At 35.3% G+C, this 27,414-nt stretch overlaps 4 protein-coding genes and 1 long non-coding RNA gene across 5 annotated transcripts in view; 4 read left to right on the top strand and 1 right to left on the bottom strand.

Annotated features, from left to right (window-relative positions):
* The first annotated feature begins 1,931 nt into the window (after positions 1 to 1,931).
* Positions 1,932 to 5,828, top strand: LOC107666034 (tubulin beta chain-like). Its single transcript, XM_016457126.1, has 4 exons — positions 1,932 to 2,020; positions 2,724 to 2,832; positions 3,477 to 3,587; positions 4,582 to 5,828. Exons 1-4 carry the CDS (start codon positions 1,964 to 1,966, stop codon positions 5,712 to 5,714), a joined length of 1,410 nt encoding a protein of 469 aa, XP_016312612.1. The 5' UTR covers positions 1,932 to 1,963; the 3' UTR covers positions 5,715 to 5,828.
* Positions 5,829 to 7,496: 1,668 nt separating this feature from the next.
* Positions 7,497 to 8,278, bottom strand: LOC107666042 (ATP synthase subunit epsilon-like protein, mitochondrial). Its single transcript, XM_016457133.1, has 3 exons — positions 8,126 to 8,278; positions 7,770 to 7,894; positions 7,497 to 7,645 (listed from the first exon to the last, which is right to left on the bottom strand). Exons 1-2 carry the CDS (start codon positions 8,155 to 8,157, stop codon positions 7,771 to 7,773), a joined length of 156 nt encoding a protein of 51 aa, XP_016312619.1. The 5' UTR covers positions 8,158 to 8,278; the 3' UTR covers positions 7,497 to 7,645; position 7,770.
* A 961-nt stretch (positions 8,279 to 9,239) lies between these two features.
* chmp4ba (charged multivesicular body protein 4Ba) lies at positions 9,240 to 17,466 on the top strand. Its single transcript, XM_016457330.1, has 5 exons — positions 9,240 to 9,551; positions 14,172 to 14,349; positions 14,519 to 14,633; positions 16,326 to 16,446; positions 17,233 to 17,466. The coding sequence occupies exons 1-5, from the start codon at positions 9,368 to 9,370 to the stop codon at positions 17,295 to 17,297; spliced, it is 663 nt and encodes a 220-aa protein (XP_016312816.1). The 5' UTR covers positions 9,240 to 9,367; the 3' UTR covers positions 17,298 to 17,466.
* Positions 17,467 to 20,802: 3,336 nt separating this feature from the next.
* Positions 20,803 to 27,414, top strand: part of LOC107666127 (adenosylhomocysteinase B-like) — a 14,140-nt gene continuing 7,528 nt past the window's right edge. The window contains exons 1-4 of the mRNA XM_016457287.1: positions 20,803 to 20,951; positions 22,778 to 22,968; positions 24,757 to 24,832; positions 25,780 to 25,932. Of these exons, the coding sequence (XP_016312773.1) occupies positions 20,924 to 20,951; positions 22,778 to 22,968; positions 24,757 to 24,832; positions 25,780 to 25,932 (448 nt within the window). The 5' untranslated portion in view covers positions 20,803 to 20,923. The remainder of the gene's footprint in view (positions 20,952 to 22,777; positions 22,969 to 24,756; positions 24,833 to 25,779; positions 25,933 to 27,414) is intronic.
* On the top strand, positions 20,972 to 22,434 carry LOC107666129 (uncharacterized). The gene is made up of 2 exons (XR_001631637.1): positions 20,972 to 21,621; positions 22,369 to 22,434. It is a non-coding gene; the product is annotated as an uncharacterized LOC107666129 (long non-coding RNA).

The raw sequence follows: 27,414 nt of genomic DNA, 5'->3' as shown, positions 1-27,414 counted from the left end.
AGAGAGCGCACACAACTGTTTTAGAACTGAGTCTGCTGCCATTCCAGCTTTTGGGGGTACAGAGTGCACAGAATATAACAGTTGCAATAATAATATCCTGTAGGTGGCGTTATTATACATTAACATGCAAGTTCAAGACAGACTTGACAGCTGCAATTACTTGTAGATATATTGCAGTCTACCAGTAGCATCATCTTCATTCAAACTGAGTGCACATTTGTTTGTTTTACTTTTTAAATCCTTATAATCAAAGATAGGTCACGATTTGAACCTGCATCTCCTTGCATTCTAATTTTTTTTTTACCACTTATGTAAGAAAAAAAAACCTACAAAGCTTTTATTTATTTATTTGGCATATATCACATATAGGGTGCATATGGGTATGATAGGGTAGAAAGTTAATATTTTCTGAACATTTTCTAGGGTATGACATGATATGAATTAAAAGGGTTGTAAAGATGTCACGCAGGCTATTAAATAAATTAAAAGTGAAGATGACTCTCTTGCCCTTTATCTTCTTTTGCTTTCCCCCTCTTGTCGCTATTTCTGTTTAATTTCCCCAAATAAAATGACCTGAAATCATGAAAGCCCTCATTGTAACTGCAGATCTGACACAGTTTGTACAAAAAGCACAGCACTTTGCTAAATATACGAACTCTCTCCTGTTTCTTGGAAGGTTGAATAACTTGCACAATAGCATGCCTTCTGTTCTTAATCTGTCCTACAGCATGCGTCGTGCATTGACATTATCAACAAGAGTGCCACACTTCACACATTCCCTCCACTTCGGGTCTTTTGAATAACTCAGTACTTGTGCTTTATCTTAACTTATACTATTCATGGTTGATAGTCAAGAATCACCTTAATAAATGATACTAAGATGACTGATTGAGTCCATTTTTAAATGTAGTAGTAAAATAAACAGTTCTTGTGAAAACTACTTGGAGCACAACAGTGGCATCTGTTGGTAAGATATAAATCTGCATATAACCAGCTAACAGAATTTTCTGTCAAGGTTCTCTTAAAAGTTACAAACAAATATTCTTAATAGAGTGTTCATTGAAAGTATGCCTGTATTTATGTAACACCGTGGTCCTGTGAGGCACGACATTTCGTTCCACTGTATGTCCCCACATGCAGCAGAATGACAATAAAGCTCAACTTGACTTGACTTGACTTGACTTGAAAGTTATCTGGTCATTTTCAAAAATGTATCGTCCATGGAATGTTTTTTCCTGAAACATGTTTAATGTTACTACTTGTTCAGAGAACATTCAAAAACAAAATTCCAATAATATTTGCAAATTGGAACATTCCCTTAAAATTTGCATATGCAAGAAAAACTTTTTCAAAATATAAAAAAAAAAACTGGGGCATTCAGAAATAGTGTTTTTAACTTAATGGGAAAGTTGAGTACGCTGCCTGGCCTCCAAACTGAAGTTCCAGACCAGGAAGATGTAAACGTTTATACTGTACAGAACTGCCAGCTTCAACATATAGGCTATAAACAAACTCTCCTTGCAGGAAACACTTAGACAATGAGTATGTGGTCTGTCTGTCTTTCTGACGGTCTGTGTCACTGCATTGCAGCAGATAGGGCCCGCAACAGTCTTATCATGCACACCAGAGAGACGGCCACTGATCCAAGCTCATGATGATAGGACTTTTTTAAATTTTAAATATTCAAACATTTAAACTACCCTTAAATTCTTAACAAACATCATCAATTCTGTCATTCACAGTGGGCTAAACTTTGGCCCTGCAACACAATTGTTGTTATTGACTGAAAGGCAGTAGTCTGTTGTACTAGCTTGCTAATTAATTGTCACACTGACTAGTATGTTATGTGACATATGGGTGACTCCCTCTTGATGATGTCTTCAGTGGTATTACACACACAGTGGGCACCTCAGACTTACGGTCAAGGCTATTCCTGCTCTTTCAACGTGCCAAATCTATCATTATGCGTGAGATTGTTCATCTACAGATCGGACAGTGTGGGAATCAGATCGGCTCAAAGGTGCGATGGGTTTTTATGTGTATTTTTATTATTAGCAGCTGCATTATCATCTTAACCTCAACTTGATTCAAGCTAGACAATCTGATGCAGGCTTATCAGACAAATGAGCATGCATTTCTGTATTATGAGTATTTATTCGTAGTTAAATTCTCAGTTTATGTCATGCATTTCTTTTATTATTATAGTCATTTTATTAGAGTCTACTGTCATTTTGAACAGCATTCTGTTAGTAGCTTAATATTGCAGTAATGTGCTTTTTCAGTTAAAAGCAATAGCAAAAACTTGTTTACTACTATATTTGAAGTATGAAATGCATTTTTAACGTGAATAAATATATAAAGTTATGATACGTGCGGTCAAGGGTGTTCACCCCAGAGTGGTCTAATGTAAGATAAGAGACACAGAGCCTCTTGTGACGGGGTGGGCCTTCTTTATCATGGAAATGAGCTCAGCGGCCTGTAAATGTCTGAGTGATAGATGCAGGTCAAAACTGAATGGCATCCGGAAAAACAATTGCAAGTCACTTAAACTCAACACATAAGTCAGTTATTGAAGGCTTCCTTTGACTCTTTGTGTAGAGAATGACCATTTTTGTCATTTGAAATGACAAAACATTTAATTCAGTGCTGAAGTTATCAGTTTAAGCAGGTCACAATGCAGTTCATTGGAGAAAATATGGTGACTCATTTCCATGTGTTTGCAGTTCTGGGAGGTGATCAGTGATGAACATGGTATTAACAGAGTAGGAGCATATGAGGGCGACATGGACCTTCAGCTGGAGAGGGTCAATGTTTACTTCAATGAAGCACATGGTATGCAGGCCTACATGTTACATTCATATTTTATGCTTGTATACAGTGGCTATTAAAATATTTGTAGGGATTCCCAAACTTTTTTGTCAGCCAAACCCCCTTTTTAATAATAAAAATAAAATTTCTGTTGTAAAATTAAATTGTAATTTTTTTTATACTTGATCATTATAATCATGAAATGCAGATGAGACTATACAGACATTTAATTAAATTACAGCCTTAGAGTTCATAAACGCACTAAGCTATATCATAATTATCATGTAGCCCCATTTGTTTATTTATTTTTTATTTATTTAAATTTTTTTATTAGCTTTTCATCAACTCACAAACCCAAATGACATTCATACATTTTTAGCACATAAATAAATATCTACATTATAAAATATGTTATATGTATAAGATGGTAGTCTATATTGGGTTGAATTTTGGGTAAAAGTTTATATATATATATATATATATATATATATATATATTTTTTTTTAGTATTCTGTTATATCCAATCTGTATTTTTGTTACTGTAAATCGTAGAAGTTATATATTGTGTGAAAAGTAGGTGACTTTATCAGGTAAATGTGTCTTGGACTCGAGGAACAGAGTAACTTCCTGTAACAAAAGTCTCATTGACATGTTTCATTGCCTGTCAGGTGGCAAGTATGTTCCAAGAGCATTGTTAGTGGACCTGGAGCCGGGCACTATGGACAGCGTGAGGGGCAGTCACATAGGACAGCTCTTCAGACCGGATAACTTCATACATGGTGAGCCAGCAATCATCTACATTAAAGACATTTTATTTAGATACCACACGAGTTGACTTCTATAAACTATATAGGGTTGGTTTCATCACTTCTGAAACTAAAAATAAAGCTTCCAAAAGGGGGATTTCACAGTGTTGCCACCGAAGAGCCATTTCAGGCTCCACAAAGAACTTTCCAGTAAACCATTCTTAAAAGAAACTATTTTTTTCTTAGTGTGAACAATATTTAAAAAAAAGAAAGAAAGAAAGAACGGTATGGTAAGGAATGGTAAGGTTCTATGGATGTTAAAGGTTCTTTATAAAGCCATGCAATGCCAATAAAGAACCTGTATTTTTAAGTGTGTTTCATGATATATGTAATATGCAATGTAGATTATATAGATCAATGACATTATTTTGTTTATTAGCCTAATTCTACAATAAGCAGCTCAAACAGTAGCACATTACACTATCAGTGGCCATGAATTTGGTTCCCAGAGAGTGCATCAAATATTAAAATGCATACCTTGCATGCAGTGCGAGTTGTTTTAGATAAAGGTGTCAGCCAAATGTGTGCATGTAATGGGTGGATTTCATTTTTAATTATTTTATCCTAACCATGAATCTGTATGAATAACCATGAATATGTGTAAGTTAGTATCCAGTGCACAATAATGTGCGCTGTAGTTTTGATGTCTGTTGCTTTAAATGCATGTGCTCTTAAAAGTCTAATGGATTCTTATTGGCTGCCAATGTTTTTATCATTCATCAGTTGGAAATGATGCAACAATATCATTCCTCTGTTTCATTATTGTTATTATTATGGTGTGGACTTCACTATTTCCATAGAATTATAATGACTATTAAAACTTCATAGTTATTGTAAAGTTATCCTCCCTGGTTATGAATGAACCCGAACTCAAACTCTGAAATCTGATTGGCTGATACAATGACTCAATGCCACTCATATGCCATAACATCATTCCTGATGCTGTTTTCTCTTTATAAATGTAAAGGCAATTCCGGAGCTGGCAATAACTGGGCCAAAGGTCACTATACTGAGGGCGCAGAACTTGTGGAGCAGGTTGTGGATCGCGTTCGTAACGAAGCCGAGAGCTGCGACTGCATGCAGGGCTTCCAGTTCATCCACTCTCTGGGCGGTGGCACTGGTTCGGGAATGGGCACCCTGATTATCAATAAGATCCGAGAAGAGTATCCTGACCGCATCATGAATAGTTTCAGCGTAATGCCCTCGCCGAAGGTCTCCGATACAGTAGTCGAGCCATATAACGCGACCCTATCAATCCACCAACTGATTGAGAATACAGACGAGACGTATTGTATTGATAATGAAGCGCTGTACGATATCTGCTTCCGCACTCTAAAGCTCACAACGCCAACTTATGGAGATCTCAACCACTTGGTATCCCTCACCATGAGCGGGGTCACGACCTCCCTTCGCTTCCCAGGTCAACTGAATGCTGACCTTCGGAAGCTGGCCGTCAATATGGTGCCCTTCCCACGTCTCCATTTCTTCATGCCAGGTTTCGCTCCTCTCACTGCACGCGGTAACCAACAATACCGTGCCCTAACGGTGCCCGAGCTCACCCAGCAGATGTTCGATCCTCGAAATATGATGACCGCGTGCGACCCACGTCGAGGGCGCTATCTGACAGTGGCGGGCGTTTTCCGCGGTCACATGTCCACTAAAGAGGTCGACGAGCAAATGCTAGCCATTCAGCAGAAGAACAGCAATTACTTCGTAGACTGGATCCCTCACAACGTCAAAGTGGCCGTTTGCGACATCCCACCACGAGGTCTCAAAATGGCCTCCACCTTCATCGGAAACAACACCGCCATCCAGGAGATATTCAAGCGCATTGGAGAGCAGTTCACGCTCATGTTTCGACGCAAGGCCTTCCTGCACTGGTACACGGGGGAGGGCATGGATGAGCTGGAGTTCACCGAGGCCGAGAGCAACATGAATGATTTGGTTTCAGAGTACCAGCAGTATCAGGATGCCACCGCCGATATGGATTACGATGCAGAAGATGAAGAGGCAGAAGAGGAGGGTCTGTCATCAACAGCACACAGCACTCGAGTGGAGATTAAGACTGAGGCGGTCACTGAAACGTCTGTCAGCGAATGACACGTGGGCTTCAGTGAATATAGCAAGAGTGGATCTGATTGTGTGAAGAGTGAGAACATTCAGTGGCCCCAAAAAGTATTTAGACACTTAAGATACAGTTAAAACTGATATATGAGTTATACTGCATTAGAAAAAATAAAACACTGACACAATGATGAACAAGTACATTAACATTCGCAATACCATCGATTTATTGATGATTAAGTAAATATAATTCCTTAATTTACCTTTGTAAAGAAATCTCATTGTTCTCTGCTGTCTTTAACGACAAATTTACCTGTGTCGGCCACCGTAGCTTCTCTAAAGGGAGGGGTGAGCGGGGGACTGAGTCGTTGGTTGCAATTCGCAACATCACCGCTAGATGCCGCTAAAATTTACACACTGCACCTTTAAGTGTTCAGATACTATTTGGAGCCACTGTTCATAGCAAACTGTGAAATATCTCTGACCTCCAGGAGGAAATGATGAATTACATAAATACATAACAATAGGATATATTCAAAATTCAAATATAATTTTCTAATCTTTCCTATATATTTTCAAATGTTTGGGGTCGATACGTTTTTTAAAAAGTCTCACCAAGGCTGCATTTATTTAATAAAAAAAACAGTAAAACCGTAATATTGTGAATATTACTTATAATATATTTTATGAAATGTATTTTATTTCTGTGATGGAAAGCTAAACTTTCAGAAAGAACATTGTTTATTATCAATGCTGAAAACAGCTTTCAGGATTTGATGAATGGAAAGTTCAAAAGAACAGCATTTATTTGAATGTATGTTTGATCAATTTAATGTATCCTTATCAAGTAAAGGTATTCATTCCTTTAAAGAAACTATCTCACTGACCCCAGACCTTTGAACGGTAGTATATAGTTTATTGTAAAGCTTAATTTATAAAGATATCAAAAAATTTATCTATATTGTTGTGTAACATCACTGGAGAACACAACAAAACAATTTCTGTATGTTCTGTAATGAATGAATATCTATAGATGTCTTGAGAAAAATACAGGGGAAAACAAGATAATCAAAACCTTTTTCTTTTGTGTGATGTACTAGTTCTATATAGAGGCTTACATTTTTCTGTCATTATGTCAATATTTAAAACATGCTACATTTTTGAATTTTGTTTATCCTTTGAAAGCATAAGATACAAAATTATTTTACCAATATAAACTGCAACTGTTTCATAATAAATGTGAAGTATCTGCATTGTACTTGAGCATTTATAGTGCTAAAAACATTCATGTGTTTACCATTTATGTAATGCAACCATCAGTTTTCGTGCAAAATGTATTAAAATAATTTTTTTTGGATATCAGCAAGAGACTAAACTACTAAATTTGTGAATCTAAGGGGTTTCACGGTACGTATCTAAATAAAATAGATTAATCTCTGAAAATCTTGCTGTTTTGTTCATGTAAAATAATAGTTATCATCTCTACAAAGTTAAACCTGATGTACACCACCCTCCTAGCAGAACCTGAGAAATATTAGTTATACACAAAGAGCACTGTAAATATTGAAAGGCCAACTTTGCACACATCTTACACTGAGATCATACTAAATGCAACATTTACTTTATTTTTAAATAACTACAGGACTGCAAACCGGTAACAGTTTTAGTGTATCTTCTACTGATGCTCTAAAACCAGACATAACCAGACAGTACTACTTATAAGTCAAACTGATCTGATAGATTAACATGACAATACACCCAGTTTGCTCAGCGAACACCTGCTAAACAGAAAACTCTTTAGAATAAAAACACACCAAGTGAAGACTGTCTTCGTTTGAGACTCTTCATAATTTATTATAAAAAGAACACAGCCCCTTTCATTTAATCAGCATAACTGCAGGTCTTATTGTAAATCCGACGGAGAACGTATGTGGAGAAGTGGGGATTGAAGGATGTAATGACAGATCCTACAAAAAAAAGCAGAGAAGACAATCAATTTTAACAACATAGGTTTTTAAAAAGGTCTAAGTTAATGCATCGTTTTTTACACGTGCTGTAGAGCTTAGATAAACAGCTGAAATTTTAACTCACATTATACAGTCTTCACTTTAGTGACCTTCACACTGGATTCTGCGTTTTTAATCGCCTCAGTTTTCAACTGTGGCTTCAGTGCAGCCCGCACGACCCTGGCGCAGATAGCCGAGTACCTGATGTAACTGAAATAACAAGACACATATTAAGTCACTGAATAGCTTAAAATTGCTCGTGTGAATATATGACCACTGTGATTCAAATTCAACATGACGCTAGTATTACTACAGTAGAATTCATACAGAGCAAGGCCAAACCAACTCTACAGCACATATATAGTGCACAGATTACAGAGCGTACAGCAATTAAAATACTAATTTCACAGCTTTTGACGTTGTTAACTGTCATTCATTTACCTCAGTCCTGCTTGTCTCCAGTAAGCAACCATTTTTCCGCGTAAATGCGTGTCTTACGTCCGTCTAATGCTGCGACTCGCGCTGATCAAGGACGAGAGCAAGCAAGGCCTGTGCGTCCGCCGGAATATACGTCACAAGCCAGCGTACAGTCTCTTCTTCTTCTTTTGGTTTTATGGCGGGTTGCGAACTCATGTCATATGCCTTTTCAATATCAAAATACACTGCTACTAAACCCTCTTTCATTATTATAGCTTTCTTGACATCTGTCTCCAGCTTTATTAATGCATCCAATGTTGAACGACCTTGTAGCGTACAGTCTCATTGGCTGGCAAACATGCCACTCATCATCATAGATATGTGTACGCCTGTTTGTACGCTCATCATACCGTCGCCTGGAATTGAACCAATCACTGCAGTCTAATGATACAAAATGCACATTAACCATGAACTAGTTGAGTACAATTTCAAAACAAAGAGGTTGAATTTCTGTGTATGAATATCTGAATTATTGGTAAATTCCACAAATTCAGATTGATTCAAGTTTTTGGCATTTAAACTGTGTTATATATAAAATATTAATTAATTAATCTCTCTCTCTCTTAATCGCAATATACGGTATATCGATGAATCCCCTTATGCTGCTTGGATTGTGTTGATCAATAAGGTTAATAAAGGTTAACAAATTAAGTACATTGTTATTTATTGCTTTTAAACATTATCCGCTCATTATCTTTTATTTTGTAGCAATGCCCGGATTGACGGATGGTTTGTTGCAGTTTGTTTGCATAAGATTTGATATCACCCGATGCTTATTGTTCATATATATACTTACGACCTATAATAATAATATTAATAATAATAATACTTTGTACAATAGCAATTTTTGCGTTTACATTCATAAAACCCTACGTTATAGTTTAAAATCAAGTATAACATTTTATAAATTTGTAAGAATTACTTTTATGTATATGGGACCCCCTGGTAATATATTAATAGTTGTATAATGTAATATTTTCTTATTCGTAAACATTACGGAGTGGAGACGCTCGATACGTAATGACGTGAGTCACGTTCCTGTGACGTGATGATGTCATGCGGCCTGGGTTAGAGAGGAGGAAGCAGAGAAAACAACAGCAAGCCTGTCGGGTCAGTGACAGACCGCAGCCGCACTGAGGTGTCCCGTCTAGACCAGTAGTCAAAAATCAGTCTAATATCACTCCTTGCTGTCGTCCCGAGGGCAAGATGTCTTTGTTTGGGAAGTTGTTTGGTAGCAGTGGAAAAGGGGGCAAATCTTCAAGCCCCCAAGAGGCTATCCAGCGACTGCGAGAAACAGAAGAAATGTTGACCAAGAAACAAGAATTCCTGGAGAAGAAGATCGAACAGGAGCTTGTAACGGCCAAGAGAAACGGCACGAAGAACAAACGAGGCGAGTTACCTGGCATAGATTAGCTGGTTAACTCAGGTTAGGTTGGCACTGTGGTTGTTACTGCTTCGTTAGTTTAGCGTTGTTTTATGTTGGTCTGTTATACAAAGGAATTCATTAAAAACCTATCTTGTACCTGAAATAATATAATTAACAGACTAATTACCAGGGCTAGACTTTTACTAAAACACATGAGAGCTGTCATACAAAACTGGGAAATGGAATGATCTAGGGATAGATTTTAGAACGATAATTTGCTTTATAATTTTAATAATTCTTTCAGGATGCTTGGGATAGACAGATCAAATGTTGTAGCCCTCCATCAGTTAACATTTGACCTATCCTTGTGTCCATGGTGATGACAAACATGTATGTCATGTTGGTTGACTCTGAGAACAAAATACTAGAAATAATATACAAAATGATCCACAGATGTTAAATTGCAAATGCAGCCTTTAGTAAATATATCCATACTGATACATGTACTTTCTGCAACACATCAATTAAAGATATTGAACTTTTTTTTGGATTGCCCTTTCTTTCTCTCATTTTGGAGAGAATATGTTTTAAAAGCCTTACATTTAGAACCTGAAGATATTTTACTTTATTTACAAAGTAAACATTTTCTGAATAAGAAAATTACTCCAATAATCTTTTAGCAATTTTAGCGAAATTGTAAAAGTCAAGAATAATTTAAAAAGTCTCATATATTACCTTCTGTAACAGTGATAAGATATACTTTAAAACCCTTTTAAAAATAACACAAAATAAAATTACAAAAATTAAAAAATAAATATTTAAAAATTAATGCAGCTGTCCAAATGTTAACTTTATTGTTTGTATGTTTTTTTTAATTACTTTTGTTGTTGTTTTTCTTCTTTATTTGACATTCTCTGAACTGTTAAATAATGCTGTCTACTTAAATACATTCTGTATTTGACTGTTTTTACTGAACTAAATACATAAAAAAGGACTGTAAACTGCCCATCTGCTCAAAACCTGGAAAAAAACTTGTTGTTTTAAACTCCTACTTTGTCATGGTTTCCATTAGTGTCACATTCAGGGTGTGCAAATATAATGATGTAAGTGCAGTTACAATACGTATATTTATAAGTCTGTATTTTTTCTGTCCCATCGATGCTACTAGAGTTGTCCAAATCCAGAGATAGCTCCATAAATAATTTCAGGGCAATATAAGGACCACTGTAAAGAGCCGTCTAGGTTGTAAGGCCTGTAATACAACTCCACATTTAAAGTCCCCAGAACAGAGGTAATCAATAATTGATCTGATTATCCTGTGAGGGCCGCTGGAACACGACGGATGACGCCGCCGATGGTTTTGAGTCCTAGGGGTGTGGGACTGATGTTTTGTCATAGTTTACAATTCCATTGTCTTCATGGAAAAAGTGTTTAATTTGCATGACCTTTGTGTCAGGTGACGTCTTTGGAATGCCCCTTTTGAACGTGCACATGACGTAAGAGTCTGTTGAGGGTTTTATTGTATTGCAAACCTGATAAATTAAGGTTACATTCCATAAATTGCACAAACACAGCTGCTGTTTTATCTTCTACAAATAAATTGACAACTCAAATCATTGTTTTGACAGAGTATAAAATTCTAATCTGTAGAAAGCAAAAATGGAACGTTGTGTTTGGTATACTGACAATTTAGTCTGAATTATTATATATATCTTTTTTTGCATTATGACATCTGTTTCAAATGTAATTTTCCAGTGTCATCCTGATTTAAAAAAAAAAAGGATAAATGAAAGGCAATTACTACTGTGACAGAATTTTATTAGGTTGTTTTTTTAAATAGGTCTATAGTTTCAATGCATTTTAATTGTTAGTTTTAGTTATTTAACTAAAGTACTTAAACTAAATGGAAATGGCAACTAGTTGAAATAAAATAAGTTCCACTTTTTTAAATATTTTATTTTAGTTCAGTTATTATTTATATTAGTTCAAGTAATGAAAATGTTTTGAATGGGTTTTAGTTAACGATAATAACCCTGCTTATAAACACTTTAAAACTTAAATAATACTTTTATTATTTTGAGAATGAGAATGGGCAGATCTTTTTTTTGTTTTGTTTAAATGTTACAATACAAACACATTGTAATGGTCCTAAAATAGGTTTACTGACTTGGTGCAAAATTTCACTTTTTTTTTTTTCTTGACCGGCTTTGCAAGATTCAAACTTTACAAGAAAAGCATGTCTGTACTGATGTGCTTGTCATTAATTTATTATTAGGCTGACAATCACATTCTCCCTACAAAGCAACACTTTTTTCTCTTTTTTTGCAGCTCACTTGCCTGATTAAGTTTGGTGAGTGTGCCTCATTTCATGGTGATGACAAACATGTACGTCATGTTGATTGACTCGGGGAACAAAATCAAGGAAATAAACGGTTCACTGATGTTATCTGGCAAATGCAGCCTTTATTAGATGTATCCATACTCTATGTGATAAATGTACTTTTTGCAACACATCAGTTGAAGATATTGAACTTTTTTTGTATTGCCCTTTCTCTTTCAGTAATTTTAGTGAAATTGTACATTCTCAAGTCGAGAATAACTTAACTCATATATTACCTTCTATAACAGTGATAAGATATACTTTGAAACCCTTTTAAACATAAAAAGAACACAAAATAAGAAAACAATGTCAAAATTAAATCTTTGAAATTTAATGCAACTGTTCAAATGTTTGTATGTTTTTTTTATTATTGTTTTAGAAAAGTGTTTTTCTTCTTTCTTTGACATTCTCTGAATGCTCTGTACTTTTTTGTTCTGTATTTGACTGTCACTGAACTAAATACATAAAAAAAAACTACAATCTTTTCAAAACTTGGAAAAAACATGTTGTTTTAAACTCCTACTTTGTCATGGTTTCCATTAGTGTCACATTCAGGGTGTGCAAATATAATGATGTAAGTGCAGTTACAATACGTATATTTATAAGTCTGTATTTTTTCTGTCCCATCGATGCTACTAGAGTTGTCCAAATCCAGAGATAGCTCCATAAATAATTTCAGGGCAATATAAGGACCACTGTAAAGAGCCGTCTAGGTTGTAAGGCCTGTAATACAACTCCACATTTAAAGTCCCCAGAACAGAGGTAATCAATAATTGATCTGATTATCCTGTGAGGGCCGCTGGAACACGACGGATGACGCCGCCGATGGTTTTGAGTCCTAGGGGTGTGGGACTGATGTTTTGTCATAGTTTACAATTCCATTGTCTTCATGGAAAAAGTGTTTAATTTGCATGACCTTTGTGTCAGGTGACGTCTTTGGAATGCCCCTTTTGAACGTGCACATGACGTAAGAGTCTGTTGAGGGTTTTATTGTATTGCAAACCTGATAAATTAAGGTTACATTCCATAAATTGCACAAACACAGCTGCTGTTTTATCTTCTACAAATAAATTGACAACTCAAATCATTGTTTTGACAGAGTATAAAATTCTAATCTGTAGAAAGCAAAAATGGAACGTTGTGTTTGGCATACTGACAATTTAGTCTGAATTATTATATATATCTTTTTTTGCATTATGACATCTGTTTCAAATGTAATTTTCCAGTGTCATCCTGATTTTAAAAAAAAAAGGATAAATGAAAGGCAATTACTACTGTGACAGAATTTTATTAGGTTGTTTTTTTAAATAGGTCTATAGTTTCAATGCATTTTAATTGTTAGTTTTAGTTATTTAACTAAAGTACTTAAACTAAATGGAAATGGCAACTAGTTGAAATAAAATAAGTTCCACTTTTTTAAATATTTTATTTTAGTTCAGTTATTATTTATATTAGTTCAAGTAATGAAAATGTTTTGAATGGGTTTTAGTTAACGATAATAACCCTGCTTATAAACACTTTAAAACTTAAATAATACTTTTATTATTTTGAGAATGAGAATGGGCAGATCTTTTTTTTGTTTTGTTTAAATGTTACAATACAAACACATTGTAATGGTCCTAAAATAGGTTTACTGACTTGGTGCAAAATTTCACTTTTTTTTTTTTCTTGACCGGCTTTGCAAGATTCAAACTTTACAAGAAAAGCATGTCTGTACTGATGTGCTTGTCATTAATTTATTATTAGGCTGACAATCACATTCTCCCTACAAAGCAACACTTTTTTCTCTTTTTTTGCAGCTCACTTGCCTGATTAAGTTTGGTGAGTGTGCCTCATTTAGGAGTCCCTAACTCTGCACCACTGCTTCCCTGAGAAATATTAACAGTAGTAGACTTTACTTTCCATGTTAAAACCCTAATCAAATGAGAGACCTCACAATTTTAATTTAGTATTGAGAATCTCACGCTGTGGGCTTTCCATCTTACCTTTACTGTACATTTATTTTCCATGCAAACACTTTCTTACCAAAGCCACTTGACAGTATAGTGCACAAACATATAATGCATGACGCTTACTGAGCTAAATCTTAATTGAAATAAAAGGGGCTTCAAATTAAACCAGTTGACCCATAATTATTACATAGTGTTCTCTTTAACTCTTTTAAATAAAACCACACTTAATACTATGCAATACTTTTCTATAGGGTTCCAAAATTCTCTTATTTTGCACTTTAATGACTTTACCTTTCTTTCTGTTTGAAACAGCTGCATTGCAGGCACTGAAGCGTAAGAAGCGCTACGAGAAGCAGTTAGCTCAGATTGATGGCACTCTTTCTACCATCGAGTTCCAGCGGGAGGCGCTAGAGAACGCGCACACCAACACCGAGGTCATCAAGAATATGGGCTTTGCTGCTAAGGCCATGAAAGCTGCCCATGACAACATGTGAGGAGCTTCTCTTCTATTATCAGTGTTTTCTTCCCTTTTTGTATCAGCCTCACTACGGCGAGGTTTTGGGTTTATGAGATCTTAAACAAGATTAGTTTACCAGTGCAAGCTATTAGGATTCTGTATGGCACTTTGATATAGGATATATCTAAATTTGTACTTTCAGGGACATCGACAAAGTGGATGAACTCATGCAGGACATCACAGAACAGCAGGAGCTGGCGCAAGAAATTTCAGACGCAATCTCAAAGCCTGTCGGGTTTGGGGAGGAATTCGATGAGGTAAGATTAAAACAAGCAAACTCCACAGCCATGATGAACCTTAACCTGCTGAGTTTTTGGGAGATTTCCATGTGCTTTCACAAAGGTGTCATTAAATCCCGCTATTAACATCTAATTTGGGTGAACTGATCACAAGCGGACCGCACTGAATACTGGTCTAAATGGGTCTAGTTCATTTATAAGGATGTTAGCACATTGCATGTGTGTTATAAAATGCTCATGCAACAACATCAAAGATCCGCTTACTCATTAAGGACACAATATTTGTGCAAAAATCACATTTTAAACCTGTTAGGTGCAAGCTTAATTTGAGGTAAGTTTTTTTTTAAATGTTTAAAGAAACATTTCTTTAAGAAAGCCCTCCAAATAATAATCAACACAGCCCAAAAATCACTGGCTGCTCACTACCCTCCCTGGAAAGCATTGCTCGCTCCCATTATCTCTCAAGGGCCAAAAACATCGTCAAGGACACATCCCGTCCAGGACATCACCTGTTTAATCTTCTGCCCTCAGGCAGGCGGTACAGATCCTTAAGAGCAAAAACCACTCGCTTACAGAACAGTTTCTTCCCAGTTGCTATTAGGACTTTAAACTCATAAATGCACTAATGCTAAAATACTATTCCAACCACGTTATTCTTTTAACTACAGTCACTTATTTCATTCAAATTTCTTCTGTCTGTACTGCTGCTATACAACATGCAATATACAATATTGTACAATACGCAGTATGTCAATCTGCAATACCACTGTCTGAACACTTTATTTATCAGAACTTCAAACAATGTGAACACTATATCTGCAGTAAAGGTGCAATAATATATGTGCAATAATATACACTATATGTCAATGTGCAATACTATCTCTAGTCACTTATTCACCACAGTTACTCATTCCATTTAAATTGTACTTTTGTATAAACTTACTGTGTATATCAATGTGAAGGCCAACATGCAATACTATAAATGGTCACTTTACTCAGATTGCTCAATGTGAATATCATGACTCAGTCACTTGTTGTATTTACTTGTAAAATTGTACTGTACAGTCTTATAGTCTTATTTATTGTATGTGGTTATATGTTTGTTTTTCTAACACCAGTCAGGAGCAGTGCTCCTAATTTCGTTGTATGCAGAAAAATACAATGACAATAAAGGCTTTCAATTCAATTCAAATTCAATTCAATTCAAGTCACTAATATTCACTTAGGCTGCATTTATTTGATCAAAAATACAGTAAAAACAGTGATATTGTTACAATTTAAAATAACTTTTTAGTTTTTTTAATATGCTTGTGATGCAAAGCTGCATCATTACTCTTCAGTGTCTTCTTTCAGAAATCAGTCTAATATGCTGATGTGTTGCTCAAGAAACATTTCTTATTATTATCAATGTTGGAAACAGTTGTGCTGCTTAATATTTTTGTGGAAACCATGCTACACTTTTTCAGGATTCTTTAATCAGTATAAACATTTATTTCAAATCGAAATCTTTTGCAACATTATAAATGTCTTTGCTGTCTCTTTTGATCAATTTAAAGGGGTCCTATTACAACTAAAGTTGAAAAAGTGAAAAAGCATAATAGGACCCCTTTAATGCAGATTTGCTGAATAAAAGTTTTTTTTTTTTTCACCAAAAAAAAATATTGAGATGCATGTTAATACTAGTCATAAAGAGATGTTGTGTTGTTTCAGGATGAGCTGTTAGCTGAACTAGAGGAGCTGGAGCAGGAAGAGTTGGATAAGAACCTCCTGGAGATCGGAGACAATGTACCACTGCCAAACGTGCCCTCTACATCCTTACCTGCCAGACCAGGTACTAAACACACACTCACACACACACACACACATTCACATACATGGTGTTTGGAAACATAAGTCTCCTGATAGCTAGTTTTGTTTTAGACAGTTTTAGTTCTAGTTTTTGGACAGTGTGACACGCCAACTGCATATGCCGGTTCAAAAAGAAATTTGGTGTAGAAAAAATTGGTAGTAAATGTCATGTATTGACTGAAACATGACATTTTAATGTAAAGAAAAAAATTTGTATTTTAGCCTTTATGTATAATGCATTATAATTGAAGGTATTCATAACATAGGTTGTAATGCATTATGTATTTTTATAAATTACTGTAACCAAAGTTAAAATGCATTATAATATGTATTTGTTTGTCATGTGTTTTAGTGCATTATACTTTCTAAAGGTGTAACAATGAATAGATAAGTATTATAATATGTTATAAATTTGGCTATAATTATTCATGAGATCATACGATTTTTGCATTACAAGGCATAATTAATGCATTAAAACTACTTAAAGTAAAGTGTTATCATATTTTCTTACTAAACCTACTATAATAGTTGTTTTATTTACAACTTGATAAAATATGTTTTACAGTGTATGTGTGATTTTATTCATTTTATTTTTATTTATTTATTTGTTGTTGTTGAAATTGTTCATAAAGAAATAACTTACTTGAAAAACATAACCTTTGTATTAGTAACAGGTACTTCACATGACATATTAAGTCATTTCTGGTCATTTTGGTGCTGCAAATCTCTTGTATTAAAAGCAGTTCTTGAATGTCTTTCATAAATGCAGCAAAGAAGAAAGAAGAAGAGGATGAGGATGACATGAAAGACCTGGAGGCGTGGGCTGCCAATTAATGCTCCCCGAAACCCATACGCTATACAAGGCATAAACCTCACTCCAATACCTGTTACTAAAGGACCTGGAAGGACTCTTCAGTATGTTACAGTATGACGTCTTTGTGTCTAAAATAGGTTCATATTTAAACACACACGAGAGGAAAACAAAAACATAAATGCAACTGCTCAAAAAAAAAAAAAAAGACAAATCTCCGCCAGGCTTCCGGTCAACACACTCATCTAAGCAAGTCTGAGATTTTGCCTCGTTTCTCCTCATCTCTGGACTGTTCAGACATGACAAAAGGCTTGTTGTAGCTCAGTGTTTGTGTGTTCGGCACTCCATTAACTGTAAAAGTAGTCATATATTTTCAAGCTTCCATCACAAGGAATCCTCAGCTTGGTCCGAGAAACCAATACTCACGGAAACCCTCTGCACGCAGGGGAAAGTGTCTGTAACGATCTGTCGTGTTTTTGGAGAGAACATGTGGTATATTACGAGTTCATTTGTTCGCAAGTTCTGTTAAAAGCACTGTAAGCCCCGTTTGATTCTGTGCATCGAGCGTTTCAGTGCAGGTGCTTCCCACGTCCAATATCTGCAGCGCCCACGGGACGTCTTAGATCAGAACTTAGGCTTTATGAGTACAAGTCTTGCTCTCCGTTTCGGGACTGAGGTGGGCATGAAGATTGAGTGCTGCTGCAACTGTAAGGCTTTTACTGTACATAGCATCTCTCTTTAATGGCATGCCGTTTTACGGTCTCCTGACAGCATGGGATTCCTATATGGAATAGGTCTCTTCACTCGAGAAACGTGTACTGTATTTGAGATATTTCAGAAATACTGGCTATTGATTCTAAGATATCTTTTCACTTGAAGTGGTTTTTTGAACCTGAGTGTTGTATTAGGGGAAAAACGACAAGGTTTGTTGTAGATTTCAGATTGTTGTCTTATATTTGAGGTGTGAACGCATTCAAACAGATTTGTACAGACAGGACAGACTGCACAGATTATTGTAATATGCTTTTTTTTACAGAGTGCACAATTATGATGTTCTGGCACAGTGGTTTTATTCATTTTCCTCTCCTGAGAGTCTATAAAACATTTGAGTATTGAATATTGAGAGGTGAGAGAAGCACTAAACTTATCAGACTCGGAAAGTTTAATTCACGTTTATTGTTTGTTTGTCTTTTTGACGCTCTTCGTTTATGTTGTCCTTCGCTGCCTTTCAACCTTACACCTGCATTAAAGTTTTGCCCAATTAACACCTCTCTGGATTTTTATTTGCGCAATAGATATTCCTTCCGTTGTTTACCTAATATTTCTTTATTTATGCACTTCACACAGCATCATGGTACATTCACACGGGGCATCGGCGTTGACGCTTGATGGAGGGCGTTTCTTTTAAAGGGGTCATATGATGTTGCTAAAAAGAACATTATTTTGTGTATTTGGTGTAATGAAATGTGTTCATGCGGTTTAAGGTTGCACCAAGAGCTTGTAACACTCCAAAGAGAAAGGAAAAATTGAAATCGCATCATATGACCCCTTTAAACTTGGTGCTGATGCGACCGTCATAGTGACAACAGCCAATCACGTTAGTTTTCTGGTGGTGCATAAACGCGATTGGCTAGTGTCTGCACCAGGGTATTTGCATAAGGCGATCTGATTGGCTGACGCCTGCGTTGGCGCTTGAAAAGTTGAAAAGTTTTCAACTTCTGCCGCAAGCAACGGACCCACAGTTAATTTCGGCAACGCTTGACGGCACTCCATTCAAAGTAAACGAGAGGCGTTGACGCAGTGCTCACCTTGAAAATGTGTTTTTGTCTATTGAATATGAATTTGTAGAAACAGTGTCCAGGTAGGAGAATGCCCACTGGTCCATTGCAAGCATACAGTCATTAATCTTTCAGAGACACCAATGGAATATGTTATGGTGCTTTTCTGTTTCTTTCTTGCAGTGGAAAGGAAAAGTAAGGCTTTGAAGCAACATGCTGTCTGTAATAATGCAAACTGATTTGTATAGGATGTGAAAGACGAAGCTTTAATACATTTGTATGTTTTCATTATCTCGTAGGTGTTATAGCATTATTGTTATAATCTCACTTATTATTGTTATTAAAATATTTTGACTGAGTTTCTATTGGTCCTGGTACATGACTTAAAGAATTCAACTAAAATGAGGCTTCAATACAGTAAGAGCACTTATGTGAAAAATAAACACATATACACTTCCATTCAAAAGTTTGGGATCAGTAAGATTTGTTAAAATATATGAATAAAAAATAAATGAATTAAAAGTGACAATAAAGAAATGTTGAAAAAGATTTCTATTTCAAATAAATTCAGAACTTTCTGTTCATAAAAGAGTCCTGAAAAAATGTATCAGTTTCTACAAAAATATTAAACAGCACAACTGTTTTTAACATTAATAATAGGTAGAAATGTTTCTTGAGCAGCAAATCAGCATATTAAAATGATTTCTGAAGGATCATGCGACACTGAAGACTGGAGTAATGATGCTGAAAATTCAGCTTTAACATCATAGGAATAAATTACGTTTTAAAATACATTGAAATAAAATATTTTTTAAAAATAGCTGTTTTATAATAATATTTCACAATATTACTGTTTTTACTGTATGTTGGATGAAATAAATGCAGCCTTGGTGAGCATAAACTACTCTCAAAAACATTTTTTAAAAATTGTACGATTCCGAACTTTTGAAATATGAAATTTGAATATGAAAATTCAAATATTTTAAATATTATTTCACAACATTACTACTGTATTTTTGAACAAATAAATGTAGTGCTGGAGAGCATAAGACTTTCAAAAGCATTAACAAATCTTACCGACCCCAAATTTAGTTAGTCTAAGTAATAATCTACCTCCACTGATCATTCAGATCAGTCAGTTGCACAATTCTGACCTCATACCATCCATTAAACATTTAAGAATTGTATGATTGACAGAGTGTTTAGTAAATATGTCAATGATATGTAAATCTTCAGTCTTTCAGGTTTAATTTCATCACACAAACCAGACAATTTCAGATATGGGGATAAACATGGGGCATATTTTCAGGACATATTGAATTGACTTTATACAGGGGACCCTAGTGTTATCCAAATAACCCAAAATGACCCCTGTTCAACTGAAACTGTTCATAGTAGCTCTAATTTATAGGGATTTTACAAAACAAAAACAAAAAAATTATATATATATATTAGTGAAATTCCTATCAATTACAAAAAAAAATCCAAAAAGCATCTTTCTTCCCACCAGCTCAGACCAGTCGTCATGATGTTAAATAATGGTAAAACACAAAAGCCAGTTGAAACTTGCATTAATCAAGCTCTCCACATTCCAAATGATATTACACGCCTTAAACCACCGTGGATTCTCATTGGCTATCGTAGGAGCAAATGAACACGCCCACTATGGTTTATTTAGAGCGATAAGGCGGGGCATATTTCGGCCAACGAGAAACGAGAGGCTGTACGATATCATGAATATTACAACAATCAGTTTGTACACATTTATATTCAAGTTCACATAAGTTACCTCCTTTTCTGCACTCACTCAGGTCGACAGCCGGGCTCAGGACCAACCCATATCAGGCTTTACCTAACGACAGCACAGCAAAATGTCAGAGAAGCTTCCATTCAAAGTTGGTTAGTATAAGTTTATTTGATTATTGACTTCAGATCATGCTCGATGCTGTTCTGCACAAAATCATGCAATCATGTTTTTGCCGCCAGTGCTAATTAGCTAATTCCACTCTGGTGATTTCTAATAAGCTCTCTTATAGACTCTCGATAAAGCGTACGATTCTCTGCAAAAGGGTTCCGAGTTGTATTTTTGGTCGTGCATGAATTGTTGCAGATCTTGCTAGTGCTTATGTATCACATGGCAGTAGAGGCGTCATTGTCAGCGCTGCCTTGCACGAGACGCACTATTGCAATCCCACCCCCATAAAATCACTGTTCGCGCACTTAATATGTCTAGTTTATTATTATAGCCATTTTGTGCTTGCTCACAAAGTATTCTATATGATTTTATATCTAACACCTGTCAAACAAGCTAGCGTGGTTCCATTCGTGAAGAAGAAAGTTTGGAAGTTGTAGTTTTTTGCGTGCACTGTAGAATCTCCATGTTATGAGATTGTCTGCACTGCTAGACTACATTTCCCATAATGCAGTAGTCAAACGCGCCGCCACTTTTCGTTGAGCGTAGCCATTCATTTTTGCGAATCGGTTCTTTTGAACAGTATAGTGAACAGTTCATAAAATGGCTCAGCTGCGCTTTACGTAATCACGTGGACCCTGACACTTCCACTTTAAAGTAAGGAAACGTTTAATTGGGTTTTTCAATCATGTTTTATTAATAGCTGTTATAGTAATTTTGTGCATCTCAGTTAGAACATAGTCATTTAGAGCCTAAATGCGATTTGCATATACATTAAACAATATTAAACTTAATTTACGGGCTGATTAATTAATTTACCTACTGACTACAAAGTATTGGCACTTTTTAAAAAACATACTGCGTTTCGTTTGCATGCTAATAAACGTCATAAAAGTCATAAACATATTTCCAGTTCGTATCAATGAAACCCTCGGTTCACTCCAAATGGTTTTGTGAATCAGTTCAATCGATTCATTGAAAAGGTCCGGTTCAAAAGAACAGTTCCTTCTGCTCGTGGTTGAACAAAAATGAATGTTAGGCGCTAAAAAGCTGTACTTCGAGTTGCGACAGATTAAACACACTTAAGTTCATATCTAAACTGTTGTTTTTGCGTCGCGTTTAGTCACACGTCAGCACGTCAGGACTTGGCAGCGTCTGTTGTTGTTTTTCAGCAAACTTCTCTGATGTGCTCTGTGCAGATAAGGCTCAAGTAATTCAATAGTAAATCCATCTGGACTTTGCTCCCTAGTCTTAACAGATCAGAGTTCAGTTTTTCAAAATCAGTGAATGAAATGTCGAAGTGCACCAGTACTGCACTCTTATTTATTAAGAGCCCATCCTGAAGGCATCTTACAAGGTTTCCATGGTCCATTCACTTTGCTAAAACAGCATCTTCTCTGGCAGGTGTGTTTTCCTCCATGTCTGCAGTGGTAATAACCCTGGTAGTAAAATATAATCGGTGCAGACTGAGAAAAAGGGATATCTTTTGGGTTGCCTATTGGTTGTTAAGTGAGCATATGAAACCAAGCACCATCTCCTCAACCAGTTCAAAACATATTAGGTATGTGGTTTTGGGTGTCATCTGTTGAATTCCTATTCTAGATGTCCAAATATGAGACTGACACTTTAAAGACCTCTTTAACTTGCGTGTTATAATGGGATTTGTTGTTACTATTTAACTGTGCTTTCAAATGCATTAGTGAAAGTTTACATAATCTGTACTAGTTTGACTATTTAATTTAATCATTCTTTCAGTTTCCTGAATTTAGCATTTGCTTTATGCCTAATCTGTTGTCATTTTCTCTCTGTCCAGCTGATATCAGCCTGGCTGAGTGGGGACGTAAAGCCATCGACATAGCTGAGAATGAGATGCCGGGTCTGATGAAGATGAAGGAGCTCTATGGCCAGACCAAACCCCTGAAGGGCGCTCGCATCGCAGGCTGCTTGCACATGACTCTACAGACCGCTGTGCTCATTGAAACCCTGACCGCCCTCGGAGCAGAGGTGAGGATGCAAACGCGAAACCATTAAAGAAATAGTTATTTCCCTAAAAAACAAATTTATATTTGTGTTAAAAAATGCATTTTGCACTTGGTTTGACGTTAGTAGATTATGAACTGTCTAGGTATGGAAAATAACTGTATTAGCATTCTTTGAAATTTCATCAAATTGTCAATAGCTGCTTTAAAATTCTTCTTTCGAGTAAACCATGACACCGTTTTCATTTTGGTGCAAAATGTTTCTTTAAAACTATTAAAAGTAGGGTTTAAAAATGTAAAATTCAACAATTACTGAATGTGTAGTATTTCTTTGCTGCTTGTTTGGCTTCACTAATAAAAAATATGGTATTGCTATATGTTTTTTTTTCTTTTTATTGTTGCAATAAATGAAAACTTTTATTCAGTAAGGATGCATTAAATTGATCAAAAGTGATGGTAAAGTCATTTATAATGTTGCAAAATATTCAAAAATGCTGTTTTTTTTTAACTTTCTATTCATCAAAGGATCCTGAGGGGGAAAAAAAGTCATGGTTTTTCAGATGGTAAAGTCATTTATAATGTTGCAAAATATTCAAAAATGCTGTTTTTTTTTTTACTTTCTATTCATCAAAGGATCCTGAGGGGGAAAAAAAGTCATGGTTTTTCGGGGGGAAAAATATGAACTGTTTTCAACATTGATAATCATAAGAAGTGTTTCTTGTTCAACAGATCAGCATATTAGAATGATTTCTGAATGATCATGTGAGACTGGAGTAATGATGCTGAAAATTCAGCCTTGCCATCACAAGAATTAATTACATTAAGTAGTGCTGTCAAACGATTAATCGCATCCAAAATAAAAGTTTTTGTTTACATAATATATGTGTGTGTACTGTGTATATTTATTATGCATATATAAATACACACACATGCATGTATATATTTAAGAAAAATATATTACCTTTATATATATCAAATATATTTATATAGGAGATCATTTATATGAATATAAATATTTACATGTAAATATTTTCAAAATATATGCTGTATGTTTGTGTCTGTGTATATATATATATATACAGTGGGTACGGAAAGTATTCAGACCCCCTTCAATTTTTCACTCTTTGTTATATTGCAGCCATTTGCTAAAATCATTTAAGTTAATTTTTTTTCCTCATTAATGTACACACAGCACCCCATATTGACAGAAAAACACAGAATCGTTGACATTTTTGCAGATTTATTAAAAAAGAAAAACTGAAACATATATTATGTAAACAAAAACTTTTATTTTGGATGTGATTAATCGTTTGACAGCCCTAATTTTAAGATCTATTACAACAGGAAACTGTTATTTTAAATTGTACTAATATTTTACAATATTTACCATATTTTTGATTTAAAAAATAATCCTTGGTGAGCATTAGAGATTTCTTCCAAAACATTCAAAAAAAATCTTACCGACCCTGTGTATGCCATGGTATTCTTTGAAATGTAAATACCGTGGTATATAATACAATGTTATTATTAGTATTATTACAACACGATTCCGTCATTTTATCATGGTATTGCCACAGTACTTTGTTTGGAAAGGGACAGTACAGTTTCTTCACCTTTTTTTCATACTCCTAGAAGCCTAAACTTGATATCTGATTGAAATGCATCGCTCTTCTTATCCCCTATTTCCTCTGTCAAATTGGAATTTCCCAGCCCAAGGCCATATTTTATCCAAGTTTTTTATCCGAGACTAATGTATGAAGTCTGTGCACGTCACATGCTCTCATTCCTTCTCCTTGATCTCTGTGTGCTCCAGGTCCAGTGGTCCAGCTGTAACATCTTCTCCACCCAGGATCACGCAGCAGCAGCCATTGCTAAATCTGGCGTTCCAGGTAACAGTTGTTGGTGTGCTAGACTGACTGCCCACTGTTTGCTCTAAAGCTGCGTAATCAAATCTAGATAAGGAGAACTCAGAGTTTAGAGACACATCCAGCTTAAAGCATGTGCTCCATGCTGGGTAAACCTAAATGGGTTTTATCTTTAGATTTGACTCAACGTTTTTGAAGGACTAAAATGCAAAAGCGCGCAGGCAAAGATAACTCTATCAACATCATCATTACAGCTTTCAGTTGATGAAAGACTTTTCCCATGCAGTTTTTAAGCACTAAAACCTTCATTTAAGGGATACAAGCTGAATGATGTTTAGTGTTAAATATGTTAAACCGTTTATAAGAGATTGTAAAACATTTATCTAACATCATCCAACAGATTTTTAGCCCGGTTTCACGTGTAAAATGCCTATTTTAAGTCTCTTCTTAGGCAGCAACTTACAATGCTCCCGAAAGCATAAAAATACACAGGTATTATATTATAATAAAACACATTGGGTGAAATAGTCTGGTTTTATTAGATTAAATAACTCTAAATATATTCTTGGATGGATTTGTTTATCACTGATCACGGTGCATTATGATTCTCCGCAAAGGATAAGCCTAAATGCAGTGCTTCCTAAGAACTTGGCCTTAAGAAGGTGTTTTAGTTAGCAGCATAATTATGCTGAAAGTGTTTTGTAATCGGGAGCATGACTATGGTGCATTAAAATGCTGCTTACTTGCTCACAAGGTTGTGGAACAGAGTCATATATTAGTTATTAGTTAGATTAGAATATTAGAATAATAGTTTAGACCTTACTACATTGGGGTTTTGAGACTAAATTGCAGATGCAGCTTATGTGTTTGAATTAGTGTTATTGCATTATCTGTGCATTACATTATCTTATTGTATTATCTGTGTCTAATGTATGTGTGTGTGTGTGTATGTTGTATGTGCTGTATTGTAGTGTATGCCTGGAAGGGAGAGACCGATGAAGAGTATGTGTGGTGCATAGAGCAGACCATCTATTTCAAGGACGGTCAACCTCTTAACATGATCCTGGACGACGGTGGAGACCTGACCAATCTGGTGCACCAGAAATACCCCAAACTGCTTGCAGGTATAATGTAGTCTGTGTTTGTTCTGTCATCTACTCGCCCTCTTCCTCAACAGCCAGAGGTCATGAAGAGTCATTCAGACTACTCATATAAGTACTGTTTAATTTCATTGCCCCAAATACTATCATTGTATGAATTTCCCTGGCTAGTAAACAGTGCTTCTGGCCTGCTGATGCTTATCATTTAGTTTTACTGTACTGTTGTTTAATGGCCACTAGATGGCAGGCCTATCCGCGATCAAGCTGTTCCATTCTTGACTAAGCAAAGCTTAGCATTATAGCATAGTATTAGCAGTCTTGTAAAACTGAAAAGCATAGATTGATACTTACCCTAGAAGAGAAAAGGGCAAGTATCTGTTGTTGTATTTGACCGAGAGTGGAAATCATGTGGTGTTAGTTTTATGCTATAAATGTTGTCAAATTTGATTTATTTATGAGGCTGCTCTGTTTGACCTCTGACCTTTGGTAGGGTTAAGAATCTGGTCTGGTAACCAGGATCAAATAAATGCAGCCTTGGCGAGAAATTCTTTCAAAAATTGATTGATTGATCGTATGATTCCAAACGTTTGATTGTAGTGGTAAACTTTATTAAATATGAAAACTGTATGATGGCAGTGTAATGAAGAGGAAAAATAAACCCTACAAGCTTCCTCTTGTTTCTAAGGGCCTGACATGGGGTCTTTCTGCCACTCCTGGCTATGGCGGGCGAATGTAGACAAATTACAGTCCATAATTATTTATAACAGAACAGACCATGAAGAGATGCAAAATTAAGCAATGGGCAAAATGTTTTTTTTTTCCCAGTCATGGAATTTTCTATGATTAATATCATTTTATAATTTGCAATTTTTTTAGCATATATTTTATTCTATGTAAAATGTTTTTTAATTACGTTTAGTATTCTTTGGCTTTGGGAGTGTGATATAACAGTATTAAAATACGGTGGCCGAGAGAGCTCAACGCACTGCAACTTAAGAAAACACATGCAAATTGAAAAAACAATGTTTCAAGGGGACCCAAAAAAGTGACGGACCCGGCTGGGATTTGTTTTGTGCAGTGGCTTTTTTTTTTTTTTTGAGTTTCTGCTAGTGAGTCCTTTTTTTTTAATTTTTTAATTTTTTATTGAAGATATAACATTCGCAGGGGATACAGTCATAGCAGTAAATTACATACACAACCAGAATACAAAACAATAAATATATAAAGAATAATAAAAATGAAATATAAACAGAACAAAAACAAATAAAAAGTTAAACATCTTTTCTTTTTTTTCTTTTTTTTTTTATAAATAAATCATAAATAAATTAAAATAAAAAATAACTTAAATGGAAAATTACACATAAAATGTCAACTTCAAAGAATACACAGGAGGTAACCCTTACATCAAAGTCAATATTTTTTCCATCAATACAGTAGTTTTAACAGCTTTCTTATTAAGTGATGAGCAGAGAGATTCATAAAATAATTTCAAATCAATACAAAAAA

This window comes from Sinocyclocheilus anshuiensis, unplaced genomic scaffold (genome assembly GCF_001515605.1).
Source record: "Sinocyclocheilus anshuiensis isolate Anshui unplaced genomic scaffold, SAMN03320099.WGS_v1.1 scaffold447, whole genome shotgun sequence".
In the NCBI taxonomy this organism is placed as follows: Eukaryota; Metazoa; Chordata; class Actinopteri; order Cypriniformes; family Cyprinidae; genus Sinocyclocheilus; species Sinocyclocheilus anshuiensis.
Note: the sequence above shows the minus strand (reverse complement) of the source record. Positions and strands in the feature narration are given on the sequence as shown.